This window comes from Stomoxys calcitrans, chromosome 3 (assembly GCF_963082655.1).
Source record: "Stomoxys calcitrans chromosome 3, idStoCalc2.1, whole genome shotgun sequence".
Classification (NCBI taxonomy): Eukaryota; Metazoa; Arthropoda; class Insecta; order Diptera; family Muscidae; genus Stomoxys; species Stomoxys calcitrans.
The window spans coordinates 52,165,747-52,183,454 of NC_081554.1; the positions used below are offsets into that span (position 1 = coordinate 52,165,747).

Here is a 17,708-nt window from a genome sequence, read left to right on the forward strand (position 1 = left end):
TCTAAATTTTAAAATGATTTAAATTTGTATTTAGCTCTCATATAACCTTCATTTAAAGCCCATATTGTACAGTTCGTTGTACATGTTCATTTGGGGTGTAGCGAGCCCCTGGGAATTTTAGCCAAAAATTTTATACAAGTTTTGGAATTTTACTCTCAAATGCCTTTCATTTGGGTCCCATATTGTCCCGATTGGCCTACATATCCGTTTGGGGGTGGTTTTTGGGATGGGGCGGCCCCCTTTGGCTTGACCACAATTTTTTATATAAGCTTGGTATTCAGCTTCCAAATACCGTTCTTTTGAGTCCCATATTGTCCCATTTGGTGTATGTGTGCATTTAAAGCATAATTTTGGGTTGGGGCGAACCCCCAGGAAATTGACCCCAAATTTTTATATAAGTTTCATATTTTACTCTCAATTACCTTTCGTTTGATTCCCATATGTCCCGATCGGCTTACATGTCCCTTGGGGGTGATAATTAGTGTGGGGCGCCCCTACTTGGACTTGACCAAATATCTATAAAAGTTTCCTAATCTACTTTCCAATACCTTTCATTTCATTCCCATAATGTCCCTTTCGCTTCCCATATCCGTTTAGGGCTAGTTTTTTGTGAGTGGTGCGACCGCCGACACTTGAGTAAAATTTTTGTATCAAGTTAGTACATTGATAGAAAAATGACAGTACTTTGCCAATATCGCCTGGTATTATTGGGTTGCCCAAAAAGCGGATTTTTTAAAAGAAAGTAAATGCGTTTTTAATAAAACTTAGAATGAACTTTAATCAAATATACTTTTTTTACACTTTTTTTCTAAAGCAAGCTAAAAGTAACAGCTGATAACTGACAGAAGAAAGAATGCAATTACAGAGTCACAAGCTGTGAAAAAAATTGTCAACGCCGACTATATGAAAAATCCGCAATTACTTTTTGGGCAACCCAATATTTTGTTCGCGTCATTGGTAGAGATGGATTTTATAGACCGATCTCCAGACTGAAAGACTTGAGGCAATAAATTGGTAATTTTTCATCCGATTTCGATGAAATTTGGCACAGTGAGTTCTGGGCGACTCCTACCCATTTCTATGCAGTGTGTTTCAGATCGGACTATATCGAGTTGACCAAGTTGAGGCCATAAAAGACCCGAATTCGATGAAATTTGGCACAGTGTGTTCTGGTATAACTAAATCCGATTTTGTGAGATCAGAAGGTCAGGTTTATATACAAAGAATACGAAATCATCAAAATTGTTTGGAAAATGTTTTTATACCCAAGGTATCTGCAAAATTATAATTACCCAGCTTTTGGGTATAAATGGGTAAATACCCGGGTATTTACCCAATTAATCCAATTTACCGGGTAAATATCTTTTGGGTATTTACCCATCGCCCATCTCTAGTCCTTGGAAAAGATTGTTAATACCATTTGGTATCAATTTAATACCACACAAATGAGGCTATTAAAAATTGACGGCGTTGCATTTGTATTCTTGTCATCGTGCCGGAAGTGTTGTTGAGCTTTGTACTTAAAAATTGACGCCATTATAGAATATTTTCATTTAACAAATGTTTTAATACAATTTGAGTGCTTAAAAACCTGTTCGAAATAATACAATTTGAGTGCTTAAAACCCTGTTCGAAATAATACAATTTGAGTGCTTAAAAACCTGTTCGAAATTCTAAGGACATTTTACATAAAAAACATGATAGTCTCTAGTGTGAAAAACGATGCTGTATTCATATGAAAACCACTTCTGGTAAACAATGGATATGGAAACAATTGCTGAATACAAAGAATTCAGGTTGGTCACGGTGTAACATTACTTTTTGTTATTATTTACATATATAATCGAAATAGATTAAAATTATTTACAATGGTTTTGTACTAAAACCAATAACGGTCTAATACTAAAACTAAAAACAGATTGGTATTTAAACCAATACCAGTTCGATAATAAGGCTCATACCAAACGGTATTAATCATTTTATGTTTCATCGACATCTTCCGGTATTGTTTTTGTACCATACGGTGTTGCTATACAATCAATACCGTATGGTACTGAAATGAGCACGTTTGGTATCAACTTTTCTCTGGGTGTAAGGTAAAATTTCTATATATCAAGTACGTACCCTGATCTAAAATACCTTTTATTTGATACCCATATTGTCCCATTCGATAAACAAGTCCGACTGTCTGTTGAAAGCAAGCTAACTTTCGAAGGAGTAAAGCTAGGCGCGCAAATACTTCTAAATTTTGCCCAACTACTTCTAATTAGAACATGTCCGCTGGGATTCTAAATGGACAAAATCGGTGTCGGATCTTGAGTCTTGAGCCTCCAGAGAACGCAATTATTTTCCTATTTGGCTAAAATTTTGCACGTAACGTTTTGTCATGATTTTCAACAACAATGCTAGGTATGGTCTAAATTGGTGCATAACCTTATATAGCTCCCGAATGCACTTATTGAGCCCCTAGAGGGCTTAGTTCTTATCTGATTCTGCTGAAATTTGCATAACAACTTTTTCTACGCTCCAAAAATATTCTAAATCGTTTCATAATCTGCCATAGGTCCTATATAAACCAATCTTGCAATTATACTTCTTGAGCCTCTATAGCACTACCCTGAAATTTTGCGCAATGATTTCTACTATTGTCTCCATGATCATGTATAGCCCGAATGGGTCCATAACCTGATGTAGATCTAATAGCATAACAATTCTTATCCAGTATCCTTTGTTTGCCTATAAAAAGAAACCGGCCAAAGAACTTGTCAAATGCTGTCCGTTGTGGTGGGCATATAAGATTCGTCCCGGCCGAACTAAGCACACTTTTACTTGTTTTGTACTAATTTCGTGTTTTTGGAATACCATAGCAGTGCAAATCAAATTTCGCTTTAATCGGTGCCGAATTCTGGTATTTTGAAAATTGGGGTAAGGGGGAGGGTCCGCTCCCCCTTGGGATATCAAAAAATGGGGCACCCTTTTTCGAAAGCCAAATTCTAATATCTGTGGAAGTTTCATGTAAACCCCATTCAGCCGTTTTTGAGCCTAAACTATATTAACCTATAGGTAACAATTATTTTATATTAAATTTCCCATTCACATTCCATTAAGGAACAGGGGATACTTCTCTCATCTCAATTAGTGCAGTCCGTTTAAAGTTTAGAAGCTCAATGATATGGGACCTTCTTTTTTGTGCTGAGTCCGAACCAGCGGCACCACTTGGTATAACCACCGCTGAAAATTTTGTTGATGTTCACGACTGGGTTTGAATGCAGACGTTAGGCATTATAGGAGGACATGCTAACCTCTGCGCCATGGTGGCCTCCATACAATACAATCTTGAAAATTTTGTCTTTGAGAAAAGTTTTTGTGTTTATAGTATTTTCAGTAAAATTTGATCTTTAGAGGAAAATGCCTTAAAAAAAAATTTCACTGAAATTTTTTTCGGGAATTTTGTCTTTAAGAAAAAATTCTTAAAATTTTCTGTTTCATACAAAATTTGTTAGAAATTTTGTTTTATAAAAAACTACAAATTTTTTTATAAGAAAAGTTCTCAAAAATCTTGTCTTTAGACAAAATATCGAGGACTTGTGGTTTTTAAAGCACTATTTCTTTGAAATTTTGTGTTTAGAGAAAATTATTTGGATTTTTTTTTTATTTTGGGGAAATTTTGTATTTATTTCTGCGAAATATTGTCTTTAGAGAAAATTTCTTAAAATTTTTGCCTTTAGAGAAAATTTCTTGAAAATTTTGTCTTTAGAGAAAGTTTCTTAGAAATTTTGTCTTTAGAGAAAATTTTTTGGAAATTTTGTCTTAAGAGAAAAATTTTATGGAAATTTTGTCTTTAGAGAAAATTTCTTGGAAATTTTGTCTTAGAGAAAATTTCTTAAAAATTTTGTCTTAAAGAAAATTTCTTGGAAATTTTGTCTTAGAGAACATTTCTTAAAAATTTTGTCTTAGAGAAAATTTCTTAAAAATTTTGTCTTAGAGAAAATTTCTTGGAAATTTTGTCTTTATAGAAAATTTCTTGGAAATTTTGTCTTTAGAGAAAATTTCTTGGATATTTTGTCTTTAGAGAAAATTTCTTGGAAATTTTGTCTTTAGAGAAAATTTCTTAAAAATTTTGTCTTTAGAGAAAATTTATTAGAAATTTTGTCTTTAGAGGAAATTTTGTCCTTAGAGAAAATTTCTTAGAAATTTCTTTAGAGAAAATTTCGTAGAAATTTTCTTGGAATTTTTGCCTTTAGAGAAAATTTCTTAGAAATTTTGTCTTTAGAGAAAATTTATTAAAAATTTTGTCTTTAGAGGAAATTTTGTCCTTAGAGAAAATTTCTTAGAAATTTCTTTAGAGAAAATTTCGTAGAAATTTTCTTGGAATTTTTGTCTTTAGAGAAAATTTCTTAGAAATTTTGTCTTTAGAGAAAATTTATTAAAAATTTTGTCTTTAGAGAAAATTTTTTTTAAAAATTTTGTCTTTAGATGGTCTATGGAGAAAATTTCGTAGAAAAAAAATTTCTTGGAAATATTGTCTTTAGCAAAAATTAGAAATTTTCTTTCTTTATATTATTTTGAAAATTATGTCTTTAGAAAATATGCTCTAAAATTTCGTCTTTGAAAAAAAAATTCAGTAAATGTTATCTTTAAAGAATATATATATATATATATATATATATATATATATATATATATATATATATATATATATATATATATATATATATATATATATATATATATATATATATATATATATATATATATATATATATATATATATATATCTCAAGCATTTTTTCACTGAAATTTTATATCAACTTATTCAAATTCGATTTTTGTTTAATTAACAGGAAGATCTCGTTGCTCACATTTCTTAAGCATCTGCTATTTGGCCTCGGCAATGTTTAAGCATCGAAGATATCTTGGTGTGCCTTGTCCAAATGGTTGTGTCAATATAAGCGGTCCCCAACGCCTACCAGTGTCAAGCAAAAATCCTTTCGAGGCTGTAGCACAACTTCGGGAATATTATATAGGCAATGATGCTTCAGATTAGTAAGTATAGCATAGAGACAACATGCAAGACACCTAATTGCAAACATTTTAATTTCCTATTTCCCTTTTTTTAGCGCCAGAGGTTGCGTTTGCCTCGATGTTCCATTTGCCAGGCATTGTCCGTTTAGTGAAATAAGTTAACGTAATGCCCTTCTTCCAGAGTAATATAGCTAATTTAATTTTAACCTAGTTTTATGCAAATCTTTTAGTAGTTTAATATAAGGTTTAGTTTTTAATATGTTGTTATTTTCTTATTGTGCAAATAGTCTGATTTTAATTTATTTCATATGTTTTAGTATCGTTTTTAAATAAATTGAAAAGAAAAACACTGATTTATATTGATGGTGAATCGTAAATTTTCCACAATCTCATAAAAATGGAGAAGAATCGTTTTCCCATTGTGTCTATGCACAGAAAAAGCCATGCTCCCCAAAGGGAGCTTGTCCAGTGCCGATGACCTCAATATTCCGGCTATTGGACCAAAGATATTTTACTTCCCTTTCTTCGCATTGAAATCTCCCAGAACGATTTTAATATCATGGGCCGTGCAGAGATCGTATTCTCTCTTTATGCGCTCGTAGACAATAGCCTTGATCTGCTCGTCCTTGTCTTCCATCAAGGCATGGACGCAAATAAGGTTTGATGTTGAAGAATTTTGTCTTTATGCGAATTGTGGCTAGCCTCTCATTAACCGGAGTAAATGCTAAAATAGAATGAGCGTCTACGCAGAGATGCATTAAACCAGGAGATAAACTGTTTCAGTCTTCGTCTAACCACAAATCCACAACTAAATGTATGCCTCCCGGCAAGGGAAAGCTGTAAGCACCATACAAGCTGGAACATTGAGTTCCGATCTGTGTGGTGTTCATTGCTGTCACGAGAAGCGTCCATAGGCTGCGGATAGTAGAATGCTCCATGCGGAGTAGCTGTATTTGCAATTGCGGACAATCAACGGTATCCAATACCATGGCAGCCGGTTGTATGTACCGGATTGACCCGATGAATTCCTTCATCGGCAAGGGCTGCCGCCTCAGTGTACCACACACTGCTACTATTGTACAACAACAACAACAACGGTATCGAGTGGAGAGTCTCAGTGAGAGGTCGGATGGCACCGGCTCTTGCAAAAATACTGAGTGCCTATGATACTCGATATGATAAGGCGAGTTATTGGCGTCTTTTAATGACCAATGGCCATCCTGTTGCCGCGACGAGCTTGCTCATCACAGGAGCTTGATGAGGGTTGCCACCTCCACATGAAAATGTGGTTACAACAACAACAATCTATGCCTCATGTAATGGCAGCTATAGTATAGTTCGTCATCGATTGGAGTTGTTGTGAGACCTTTCCCAGTCCATCGCACTACTGTAAGGCGGTAATATCTGCCTTTTACTTCTCCAACACATCTGCCAGTGCGTATACTACACCTTCTCTAATAAGAGTACGGAAATTCAAGGTGCAGGTCCGCAGATCATGATCCCTTTTTCGTTTGCGTCAGTCATTAACGTTAGGAGAGACCGTTTTTACTATTCTTTTGTTTCCCTGAGTAATCCTCATAGATTTCCTCATCTGCACTGATTATGGGAATCGCACGTGCATCCTTCGGTGTCGCGTGCCGCATGCCCCAAGATCCGACGCTGGCCTCCAGCCGCCCCTAACCTGGGAACAGACGCTAATGTTGGCCATTGGTTATTTGAAGGTGCCAAAAACTCATCTTGTTATTTCGTGGCTTATTGGCACTCAGTCCCCTCACTAAGGCTTTCCTCTGGAAATCGCAGACTGTCGGCGGCCGCTTTGGAGATACTTTGCATAAATACGAAGTTTTGCACTATACGCAACCTGTGGATGCGCCCGCTAGCTATCAGCTAAGCTTCCCGTGATAACGATGATGAACAACCATACAAGTCGATATTACGACTATTCATGTCAAATCTCACCGGAGGCCACCGTAGCGCAGAGGTTAGCATGTCCGCCTAAGCCACTGAAAGCCTGGGTTCGTATCCTGGCGAGACCATCAGAAAAAAATTTTCAGCGGTGGTTTTCCCCTCCTAATGCTCGCAACATTTGTGAGGTACAATGCCATGTAAAACTTCTCTACAAAGAGGTGTTGCACTGCGGCACGCCGTTCGGACTCGGCTATCATTGAGCTTAAAAACTTGAATCGGACTGCACTCATTGATAAGTGAGAATTTGCAATTTTGCATGTGAAATCTCATATCACTCCCAAATACTGGGAAAAGAAAAGGTTTGAGTCAAAGCTATGTCACTTTGATGAGCTAGGCAAGAAGTTCAAATGGTAAGCAAAACCAAACCATGCCCAGCGGAAATCAGTTTCCATAAGTCACTTACGTCTACGTACGCCGGCATTTACAACAAACGATAGGTCATGTTGTGAGAACTGTAGAAATTTTTCTTCAGAAAAGGCATTTAATAGCGATACACATAGGTGATCAACACGAATAGAGCAGGCCAAACCAGACTTAGAAGATCAATGGGAGAAAGACATTTAAACTTGAAGCTCAAAATTGCAGAATAAATCAGTTCCATATTGACTATCTAATGATGTAAGTAATACCCATTTTGACCGTAGTTGGCTTATGAGTTGAAAGACGTTACAAACTTTGAGCTTGGCCTGGAAATCTTATATAAAGGGTAATTTTTTAAGAGCTTTAGGAAAGTTTTTCAAAAAAGAAAACACATAAAATCAGATAAATGCATGAAATCTTGTTTTGAATGGATATTACGGTTCATATAATCTAATGTTTGAAGATTATTTCATGCAAATGTTGACCGTGACTGCACCCCAAATGGTCCATCCGCTAAGTCCAATTTTGGCGTACTCTTTCCAACATTTTGACAGGTATCTCACGAATAAATGCTTCAATGTTGTCTTACAAGGCGTCAATTGAAGAAGGCTTGTCTGTATAGAAATGAGCTTTAACATATACCCTCAAAAACTGACAAAAGGCATTAAATCGCACGATCTAGGCGGCCAATTGCCCTGTCCTGAATACGTGCTGTGTGGCATGTGGCACCGTCTTATTGTAACCACATGTAATGCGAGGCAATCTCTTGCATTTTGGGCCGAAAAGTTGGATGTCATCCCAACGTAGCGCATCATCTTTGAAGAAGTACGGTCCAATGATGCCAACGGCCCATAAACCGCACCAAACTGTGACTTCTTCAGGATGCATTGGTAGCTTTTGCAATGCTTATGGCTGATCTTTACTCCAAAATCGACAATTCTGCTTATTGAGCCAAAAATGGATATTGTCGCTCAATGGAAGAAGCACGCGTTGAACTTTCTTAACAGAGGACGCATTTTTATACTAAAATTCAATATATGTAAAATTTTTAACGGCCTATACTCCCATTGAACATTTTAGAAGTTGTTGACATTGCGGTTGGGATTAATACAGCATTTTATATCCAAAAGGTCTAATATTTCGTGTAAGAATAGCTTTCTATAAAGGCCAAGTGGCCACTCCAATGAATATTAATAATATCTGATCATCATTGTAGTGTCGCCATTTTTTTAACTATAGACACCAGTTTTTGATGTTAAGGTTCTAACAACTTGTGACTGAACTGAACCCGAGACTGCTTCATTGGACCCAAACTAGGCGAAGGTAGTTGCGGCAATTCTCAATTGTTAAGTCTTAAACATTTCTTCCATTAAACATTAAGAGGACTGTAAGGGGAATGAAAAGGAAAACCAGTTCTAACAGATCCCCAGAGTCACAATGCATTCCCGCCAAGCTATGTTTTAATTCCCGGATGTCACTAACCTTACTTAAATGTCGTTGTGAATTGACACTGTAGTTCCATGAAAAGAACCATCGACAAATTGTCATACGTACTTTGCAGATCAAGAACAGTTTTGCTTATATTTAAGTAGTAGATTCTACAATTCAACTGTTATAGCTACCTTTATTTAACACATAACTTTTTTAAGAGGATTTGGTCTGGAAACAATCAATTTAGGACTCTCACTTTGCAACACAACGCTATCATTAAAGTAACTTTCACTAGATACTCTTGTGGTTTATTTATTTTTACGAAATCTTCGATGCAATAGTGATTGTGGACACGTTTCCTGTCATTTTACTTTGTTAAAAACATTGGAACACTAGATTTTCTTTTGTTAAATTTGTGCAGTCCAATTCAGCTGTGAAAAAATTATAAACTGAGGCGGCAAAGAAAACAAGGCCACATAAATAACGGTTCACAAAATACATATGATTAATAGCATATCTGTTTTTGAGTAAACACAACCCTGTCTTTGTTTGGTTTTCTAAACCAACCTTTGGGAAACCAACAACAAAAAGTGTAGTTTTTTTGCCTAGAACCAGCACAGCCTCACATTACACGAAAAGTTTGTGTGAATAAGTTGAGGGAATACTGAGCTGACTGTGATGGTCGATGGAGAAATGATTCCGACCATCAAGTATCCCAAAATACTTGGCGTCACATTTGACGGCTCTTCCACATGCCACAGCAATTTGGCATAAAGCCAAAAGTAAAAACAAGGTCCTCAAGTCACTTGCCGGTAGCACTTGGGGTGCAGACAAAGAAACCTTGTCTGTGGTAAGTTATGCAGCACCAGTGTGATCTCGTCAGCATTGTGACACACAGTGGAATAATATTCAGATATGTCAAAATGCCGCCCTTCGAACTACGAGGGGCTGTCTCCTCAGTTCTCATATGGACCAACTTCATCAAGAGACAAAGATCCTACCGCTGCGAAGACATAACTACATGCTGTCTGTGCAGTACCTGTTGGGCTTTTATCGCAAAGACCATCCAAATCATTATCTTGTGGATAGGTACCCACAGCCCAGAAGCCTTTAGGTGGATCTACATGATCTAGAGCGTGAGCGCTACAAGAGAGAAATTCTAGATCAAGCGGCATATCTAGCAGGTCTAGACTACATTCATGCAGATACTGTAGCAGATGCGGTAAATAGCTAACGGGTGAATGTAGTCCTTGGAGACCAACCGCCTCCCGTTGCACCTTAAGAAATTGACCTCCTTCGGCAAACCAGAGGAGTTCTGGCTTAATTACGTTGCGGCAGAAGCAGCCGCCTCAACTCCTACAGAGCAATGATTGATGCCGGCGTGCCAGGTGTATGTCCCGATTGTGATCAGGGACCACACGACACACGTCACCTGTTTTGCTACCCAGCCAGACCCAGATCGCTCTGGACGGACCCCATCTTAGTCGCAGAGTTGCTGGATCAAATCCACATCTCGCCAGACTAAAATCACGCTTCACAAGATGTTGATATGTGAAGTATACTGGGCACTGACATCATAAAGCGTATTGAAATAAAACAACAAATTTAGCTAGGTCTAGCTATAAGAATAAAAGAAATGCCTAAAGGTTGGCACTGTATTCGCTTTATTTGCCGATAACTTTTTTTAAATAATAGATTTTAAAGCAAAAAAGCTGGCTGATTTTTTTCATAAGGACATTCCCTCATCTAAAAGAGTACCAAACTGTGACTTTTTCTGTATGCATTCGTAGCTCTTGCAATGCTTCTGGCTGATCTTCACTCCAAAATCGACAATTCTGCTTATTTACGTACCCATTGAGCCAAAAATGGGCTTCGTCGCTCAATGGAAGAAGCGCGCGATGAACTTTCTTAACAGAGCACGCTTTTTGATAATAATTTGGAAGCTTTGTTCGTTTGTAAGACGACGTTTGACAGTGAAACAAAACACGAAACGTGCGTGAACTGTTCAAACAAGTTTTGCCAAAAAGATAATAGCGAAATCACCCCTTATTACCAGCCTTAATTTCGAAAGGGGAACACTCCCATAGAAAAATCAAGAGGAGGAAGACGTCTCTGTAAATGCAAATTTGCTCAAGAACATTCCATTAAGGAACATGGGCAAACTTCTCACATATCAATCAGTGATGTCCGCTTCAAGTCTAAGCTCAATGATAAGGAGCCTCCTTTTTATAGCCGAGCCCGAACGGCGGCCGCAGTGCGACGACCCTTTGCTGATAAGTCTTCACATGGCTGTCATACCAAATGGTACAGTGCCTCACAAATGTCGCAAAAAATAACAGGGGATAACCACAGCTGAAAATTTCTTTGATCTTCTCGCCAGGATTCAAACCAGGCGTTCAGCGTCATATGATACGGTGGCCTACACATCTCTAAACTTGTTTATTTAAATTGTGGAACAAACGCGTTGGGCTTCGAAACGATAAATTCTGTCTTGTTTACTAAACCGTAGTTAGCTCACAAGTTGGGACACATTATAAAAATGTGTGTGCAAGTTGTAAGACATACTTTTGGTTGGTGTGGGAATCATACATTCTTTGTTGGTTGTTGTTGTTTTTTGGTGGCAGTGTGTTGTAAATTGAGGCGTCAGCGCTTGCCAAAAAAGGACTCCATCGGGTCAATCGGGTTCGTACAACCGGCTGCCGTGGGATTATTGTTCTTTGTGGGTCATCTTTTTGTGTAATAGCCGATACTTAATCGACTTTAACCCCTGCTTCCATAGGTTTGGAAATCATTACAGAATTTTATGACCAAATATCTGCTTATTCGAATAAGAAAGCTTTCGCTTAGGCTCAAATTGCCAACTCTTCTAGATATTATTAATAATCAGAAGTCAACATAGAAAAAAATGATCACAATACTTCGCAAATTCGTATGCACGAATGGTACCCATTGATGGTAATACGATTTCATCGACAAATGTACTTTCAGCAATCAGCAGTTGTTTTAAAGGGTGGTAAGGGGAAAGGGAAACGAACGAAAATTAACTTTCGAGTTCATAGCATTCGCTAAAGGCTCAACTATCCGACTCTTTTAGATGCCAACAATATCCGCTTACGACGCAAAAGCCGATTTCCCGAAGTCATCTAGTCGTTTCATTACATTTCAACGACTTGCTACGTATGTGAGACATTATAAGTTGTTTGAAAGGGAGATAATGGGAGAGGGAAACCAATAAGTCAATAAGTTTTAGGTTCCGATTGTTAGGTTATCCTAATCGGAAATATGTACTTGCGGAAATTATTTGTCTTTTTTTGAAAGAAGATAAGGGGAACCATTTGGAACAGAACTCAAAAGTTGCATTTTAACCCCGCCAATAAGTTGGTTGTTCCGGGTGTCACTTTAACCTAACCTCACAAAATATCAGTTGTGAAATTACAATGTCAAGCTTGGAAAACCAGTCACTGAAAATTGCTATTATTGTATGAAGATCATAGACACAAGCTTAAAATCTTTTTGTTTTTGAAGTAAATAGAATAGATTTTACAATTATCACTACAATAGTTACCTTATTTGAACGCTTCGTTTTTTTTAGCGAATGTTGGCTTAAAACAATCATTTTAATACAAACACCCGCGCACACAACACTTTACTCAAGAATCATTTATTATATACACTTTCGATTGGCTTATTTTCAATATATCTACCCTCCAATAGGCACGGGGAACACTTTTCTTATTATTTTAACTTTCTTAAAGCATTAAAGCACTACATTTTCTTCTATTAAATGCTTGCAGTTCTATCCACCTGTAAAAAAAAGTTAAAACAACTGAAAGCGGCAAAGGAAACAGGGTCGCCTAATAACGGTCAATGATAAGTTGCATAAAAGAGTATGAAATAATCTGTAGTGCAACGCTGGCCTAATCAAAAACAGTTTTAATAAATTTTTAACACGTATGGCATATATAACGTTTATATTCCATTAATATTTTCCTTTATAAAAGTCAATAAACTGCTTAGTTTCCTTTTTCTCGACATTTTTGTTCTAATGTTTACATGCCATTATTGGCATGTCTGATTTTTGCAATATGAACAGCCCTGTGATTGTTAGGCTTTGACAGCTTTGCCAAACCAACAGCAACAACAACACTACTACAATAAACAAAACAACCCATGAATCCTTTCTAGTGTATTTTTTTTAATTATAGCCTATTTTTATTGAACAAGTAATAAAGGAAAAACGTGTTTTCAGCGTTCTGGTTGTAATTATTTCGTTTTGAAGAGAATAATTTGTGGCATTTAAATAAATAATGCCGCTGTTTTTATTCAACATTTATTGTATTTTGTGCTAATTTGCAAAAGGACTTGAATTTTATTGAAATAGATTTTATGTGTACATATACGAAACAAGCTGAAGTGAAGCATTGTAATACATACATTTTCACTTGTTTAATGTGAGTTATAAGAAAAGATTAAAAAGCTGTAAAACATTGTTAATTTTTTTGAATTTAGTGAACTTGATAGATTTTTTTTAATGTTGCATTAATGGTTTTGCCCTCAGCTACTAGGAAGTCCAAAAACCAGCAAAAATCAACATTTATGACTACGTATTATTAACAAGAGCATTGTGTTATAAAAGATTAATGTGTTTAAAGCAAAAGCGCGGCAAAATATTTAAATACTGTAGTTTTGTTTTTATACCCTCTGACGGTCGCAAGAACAGACAAAGAATGGGACCATGATGTTTCCCAGAACTATATATTCTTAGTTAGGAATGCAGAAAAATACTTAAGGCGATAATCATAAGAGTGTATCAGAACTGAGACAACTAAGGATGCATTTATGCAGGTCCGTGTAGTAAACATCCAAGTACTAGGCTGCTAATGTTTCTTGTTGTTGTTGTAGCTGTGTGTTGTACACCGAAGCGGTAGCGCTTGCCGATAAAGGATTCCAACAGGTCAATCCGGTACGTACAACCGGCTGCCGTGGCATTGAATGTTTCTACTCTCCGCATCTTGTACTATAGAAAATATTTAGAAGTCAGCGAATGTGTGGACAAATTTGTTCTGTTATTCATGTTCCATTCTCAATATCTGGCATTGTCTTTATTGTGATATTGTGAATAAATTTCAACTTCAATCCATTTTTAATTATTGATTTCATGGTCGTCTTAAGCGTCTAACGTCTAAGCCATGTGGGTGCCTCATATGGTATGGATCGAATATAGTGAATCTTCTCTAGTACCATGAATATTTCATCAAGGAAAAGGTTCAAGCTTCTCACATATCAATGAGTGCTGCCCCTTTCAAGTTTAGCTCAATGAGAAGGGGTGAACTTTATGCAGTAGAGTCCAAACGGTGTGCCGCTGTACGACATCCCTTTGGGCAAATTTTTTTCAAGGCATATTACTTCACAAATGTCGCCAACATTCCGAGGGAATAACCATCGCTGAAAATTGTTTCTGATACTCTCGCCAGGATTCGTACCCAGGCGTTCAGCTTCAAAGACGGGCATGCCAACCTCCACGCTAGGGTGGTGCCAAACTAGCCCCATAACACCTTATCGTAAAAAAGTTTACAGAATACATTTAACTGCTATATTTACCTTGTAATTTTTCCCCTAGTCTTTCGAAATATCTTAGAACGTTGCTTCTAAAATAAAGTTTGCCGTTTATGTTCCCTATCACTTTATGTTCATGCACAACTTAAGTTTTCATATCACACCATATCTTATTTCGTTTTTTTTTACAGAAATCATCTTTCTTGACAAAATGGCCTTAATGATGAATTCGATCGACAGTAAAAAACACACCAACAACTCCATGACCAATAATACAAACAACAACAACGTCAATAAGAATATTTCCTTGCCCTTAACAATAATACCGCTTACAGAAGATGCTTTAAAGCGCCAAAATGTTCAGATGAGCCAGAAGATAGCCCCTAAACCGCCAGATCTTACATTTCATTGTATGTGCTGTGAGGAGTATTTCGTCAATCCTTTTCACATGTATGAACATCTCAATACAAAGCATGCTGACTTACCGCCAGAACCGCAAGAGTCTGAAGAGGAATTAGATGATGGCAAAGATTATAGCTGGGTCTTTGAACCGTTATGTGAACTTGTGGCAGAAGACAGCGGTCAAGGAAGGCATACACAGCAGCAAAGTCAAAATGGCGATGAAGATGACTCCTCATCGGATTCGGATTCAGATGATGACTCAAGTTCTACTTCATCGTCTACGTCCTCAAGCAGTTCTTCGGATTCCAGTTCTTCCAATTCAAACAGCCAAGATGAGACTACACGGGATGCGCCAGAGCTTCAAGAATTTGATCCTGAGGGTGATCATTCCACTATGGAGGTTATGGAGGAAGCAGCTTACGAAGAAGTTGAAGCAGAATCTTTACAATCTAATTCTCAAATGGTGGCAGATGGGGTCATGGACCCACCACTTTTGACACCGAAAACCGAGTATAACCCCTCAGTTCTAGTTTTAAATCCCGCTGCCAATACCACAATCACACCGGTCCTCGCTGCTGTAAAGCGCGGCCGTGGTCGCAGAAGTGCAGCCCAGCAGGCCGCCATCGAAATGTCTTCCTTGATAAGTGGCGAACCGAAATGTTTCCAATGTAGCCATTGCGAAGCTTCGTTTCCCAGTGCCGGTGATCTGTCGAAGCATGTACGTTGTCATATAAGCAATAAGCCATTCCAGTGTTCCATATGTGAGAAAACATTTACCCATATTGGCAGTTTGAATACGCACATACGTATACACAGCGGAGAGAAGCCTTACAAATGTGAGCTTTGCTCCAAAGCATTTACCCAGTCTAGTAGTCTTATGGTCCATGTACGATCGCATTCAATTAAAAAGCCCCACCAATGCCATTTATGTGACAAGGGCTTTGTAAATTCCACTTCGTTGGCCATACATCTAAAAACGCACAATGGAGAGCCGGCCATTAGTTGCACTGAATGCGATAAGACTTTTAAACATGAATCCCAGCTAAAAGAACACTTGCGCATGCACACCCTCTCTTTGGTCTACCAATGTTCCATATGTAGAAACGCCTTTGCCACATCTTCCGAATTAGTTCAACATATGAAATGTCATATGGGAGAGAAACCATTTACTTGTTCTATATGCGACCGTTCCTTTACCCAATCCGGCAGTCTAAATATACACATGCGCATTCATACGGGTGAGAAACCGTTTAATTGTAAATTTTGTAATAAATCCTTTACACAAGCCTCGAGTCTGAGCGTACACATGAAAATACATTCCGGTGAGAAACCTTTTCCTTGCCATATTTGCGGCAAATCCTATAGCCAATCAGCTTATTTAAATAAGCATATCCAAAATCATTTAGAAATGCAAAAGAAAGGACTCGAAGCCCCACAAATGGAACAAAAACAGGAAACTTTGCTATGCATAGTTTGCGGAGAGCTCCATAAGGATGCCAACTCTTTGGCTTATCATGTGACGAAACAACATGCTGCTTTGCTGAATAATATGCGGGAGGCTGGTAGAGTGGAAATAACTGAAGAGGAACGGCGACGACAGGAGATGATGTACATGCAACAAATTCAAGCCTTGATGCATATGCAGCAACAACAGCAGCATATGATGCAACAGCAGCACACTACACTGAACCGTTTACCAACATTGCCTTTAGAACATATGCAGAAGGAGGACGAAGAAATAAATGGAGAACAAACAAGCGACAATGAGTTTGAACTACAAAATAACGAACAGAATGGAAATGGATTTTCCGAGAATTCACCACACAATACAACACAAAGGGAGGATGATGAGGATCATAGCAATCCCAGTCAGCCTATGTTTTACGATAACGATGAAATGGAAAATGCTTCCAATTATCATAGGGATGATGATTATAATGAAAATGATTTTGCCGAGCAAGAGGAAAATGACGGTCATTATATGCATCCGGAACAAGATGAGGAATCTAGGTACAATGATAGTCATCACAGTATGCAGCAAAATATTGAAGCTAGCTATGACAATGAGGTTGCTTCCAATTACGATGATGAATATGAGCATAGATCTTCACCAAACAATCAACCAATTGCTGAGGATCACTATGATGAGTCCCTAGATTCCAATGAAGAACACGCTTTGTATGCCAATCAGCAGCAGCAGCATCAAAGGCGCGAATCTTTCTCCAATGGTTTTTGTAGCATGGCAAATGATTCCGAAACGGAAGATGACGATGGAGATGTTGCTAATGGTGACGCCATTGATCATGATGACAGTCAAGGCATGCATAATGTTTTAGACCATTCGACATTCAATATTAAAGGCAATAGTATCATGTCATCTTCAGAGGCTGGAGACATGCATGATATTGAAATGTCCGAATACCCATTTATCGATGATACAAAATTTAATTTCTACGATGATTACGCGGCAGAGGAAGAAGTTGAAACTGCAGAATAAATTCCTTTCAAGTTTTCCCATAAGCCAACCAAGGCAAAGGTGCTAAAATCAAATTTTGAATTATAATCTGTTTTAACCCAAACTTTTTCAGCATTTATTAATAGTTATGCTAAAGATTTTCCCAAAATAAACCCAGTATATATTTTTTATTTTAATTTTGGTCACTTTACACTTATAAAGCGCTTCTGAATCCATATCGCTTATTTTCAACAAAAATGGATGTATATTCACATTTCTTGTAAATTACATTCGTTAGGCATATTTATATACCAGCTATATATTGTTTATGGATCAATTTAAAAGAGTGAAAGTATTATCTAGTATATATAAGAAAATTATAAATACAAATACAATTTTTTAATAAAAAAAAACTGTACAACCACAAATGGAGTTTTAATAATTTTTCAATTTGTATAGAGTTTATGGTAAAACTTAAAATGTCTGTAGCTCCTTAGTTTTATAGCTTTAA

The 17,708-nt window shown here is 37.1% G+C and overlaps 2 protein-coding genes across 4 annotated transcripts in view; both read left to right on the forward strand.

Moving 5' to 3' along the window:
• Positions 1-5,187, forward strand: part of LOC106082444 (lipase member H-A) — a 45,516-nt gene extending 40,329 nt beyond the window's left edge. The window contains exons 5-6 of the mRNA XM_013244949.2: positions 4,845-5,046; positions 5,121-5,187. Of these exons, the coding sequence (XP_013100403.1) occupies positions 4,845-5,046; positions 5,121-5,187 (269 nt within the window). The remainder of the gene's footprint in view (positions 1-4,844; positions 5,047-5,120) is intronic.
• A 7,804-nt stretch (positions 5,188-12,991) lies between these two features.
• LOC106082464 (zinc finger protein 287) lies at positions 12,992-17,506 on the forward strand. Of its 3 annotated transcripts, none has more exons than XM_013244979.2 (2): positions 12,992-13,235; positions 14,532-17,506. In XM_013244979.2, exon 2 carries the CDS (start codon positions 14,552-14,554, stop codon positions 17,237-17,239), a length of 2,688 nt encoding a protein of 895 aa, XP_013100433.2. In that variant the 5' UTR covers positions 12,992-13,235; positions 14,532-14,551; the 3' UTR covers positions 17,240-17,506. The 3 variants fall into 3 exon arrangements, with proteins under 3 accessions (XP_013100433.2, XP_013100435.2, XP_013100437.2); XM_013244981.2 differs by lacking the exon at positions 12,992-13,235 and adding an exon at positions 13,353-13,747; XM_013244983.2 differs by lacking the exon at positions 12,992-13,235 and adding an exon at positions 13,973-13,991.
• Positions 17,507-17,708: the final 202 nt, after the last annotated feature.

Excerpts from the sequence above, each read along its gene's own strand:
- LOC106082464 (XM_013244979.2), top strand. The coding sequence starts at position 14,552 with ATGGCCTTAATGATGAATTCGATCGACAGTAAAAAACACACCAACAAC.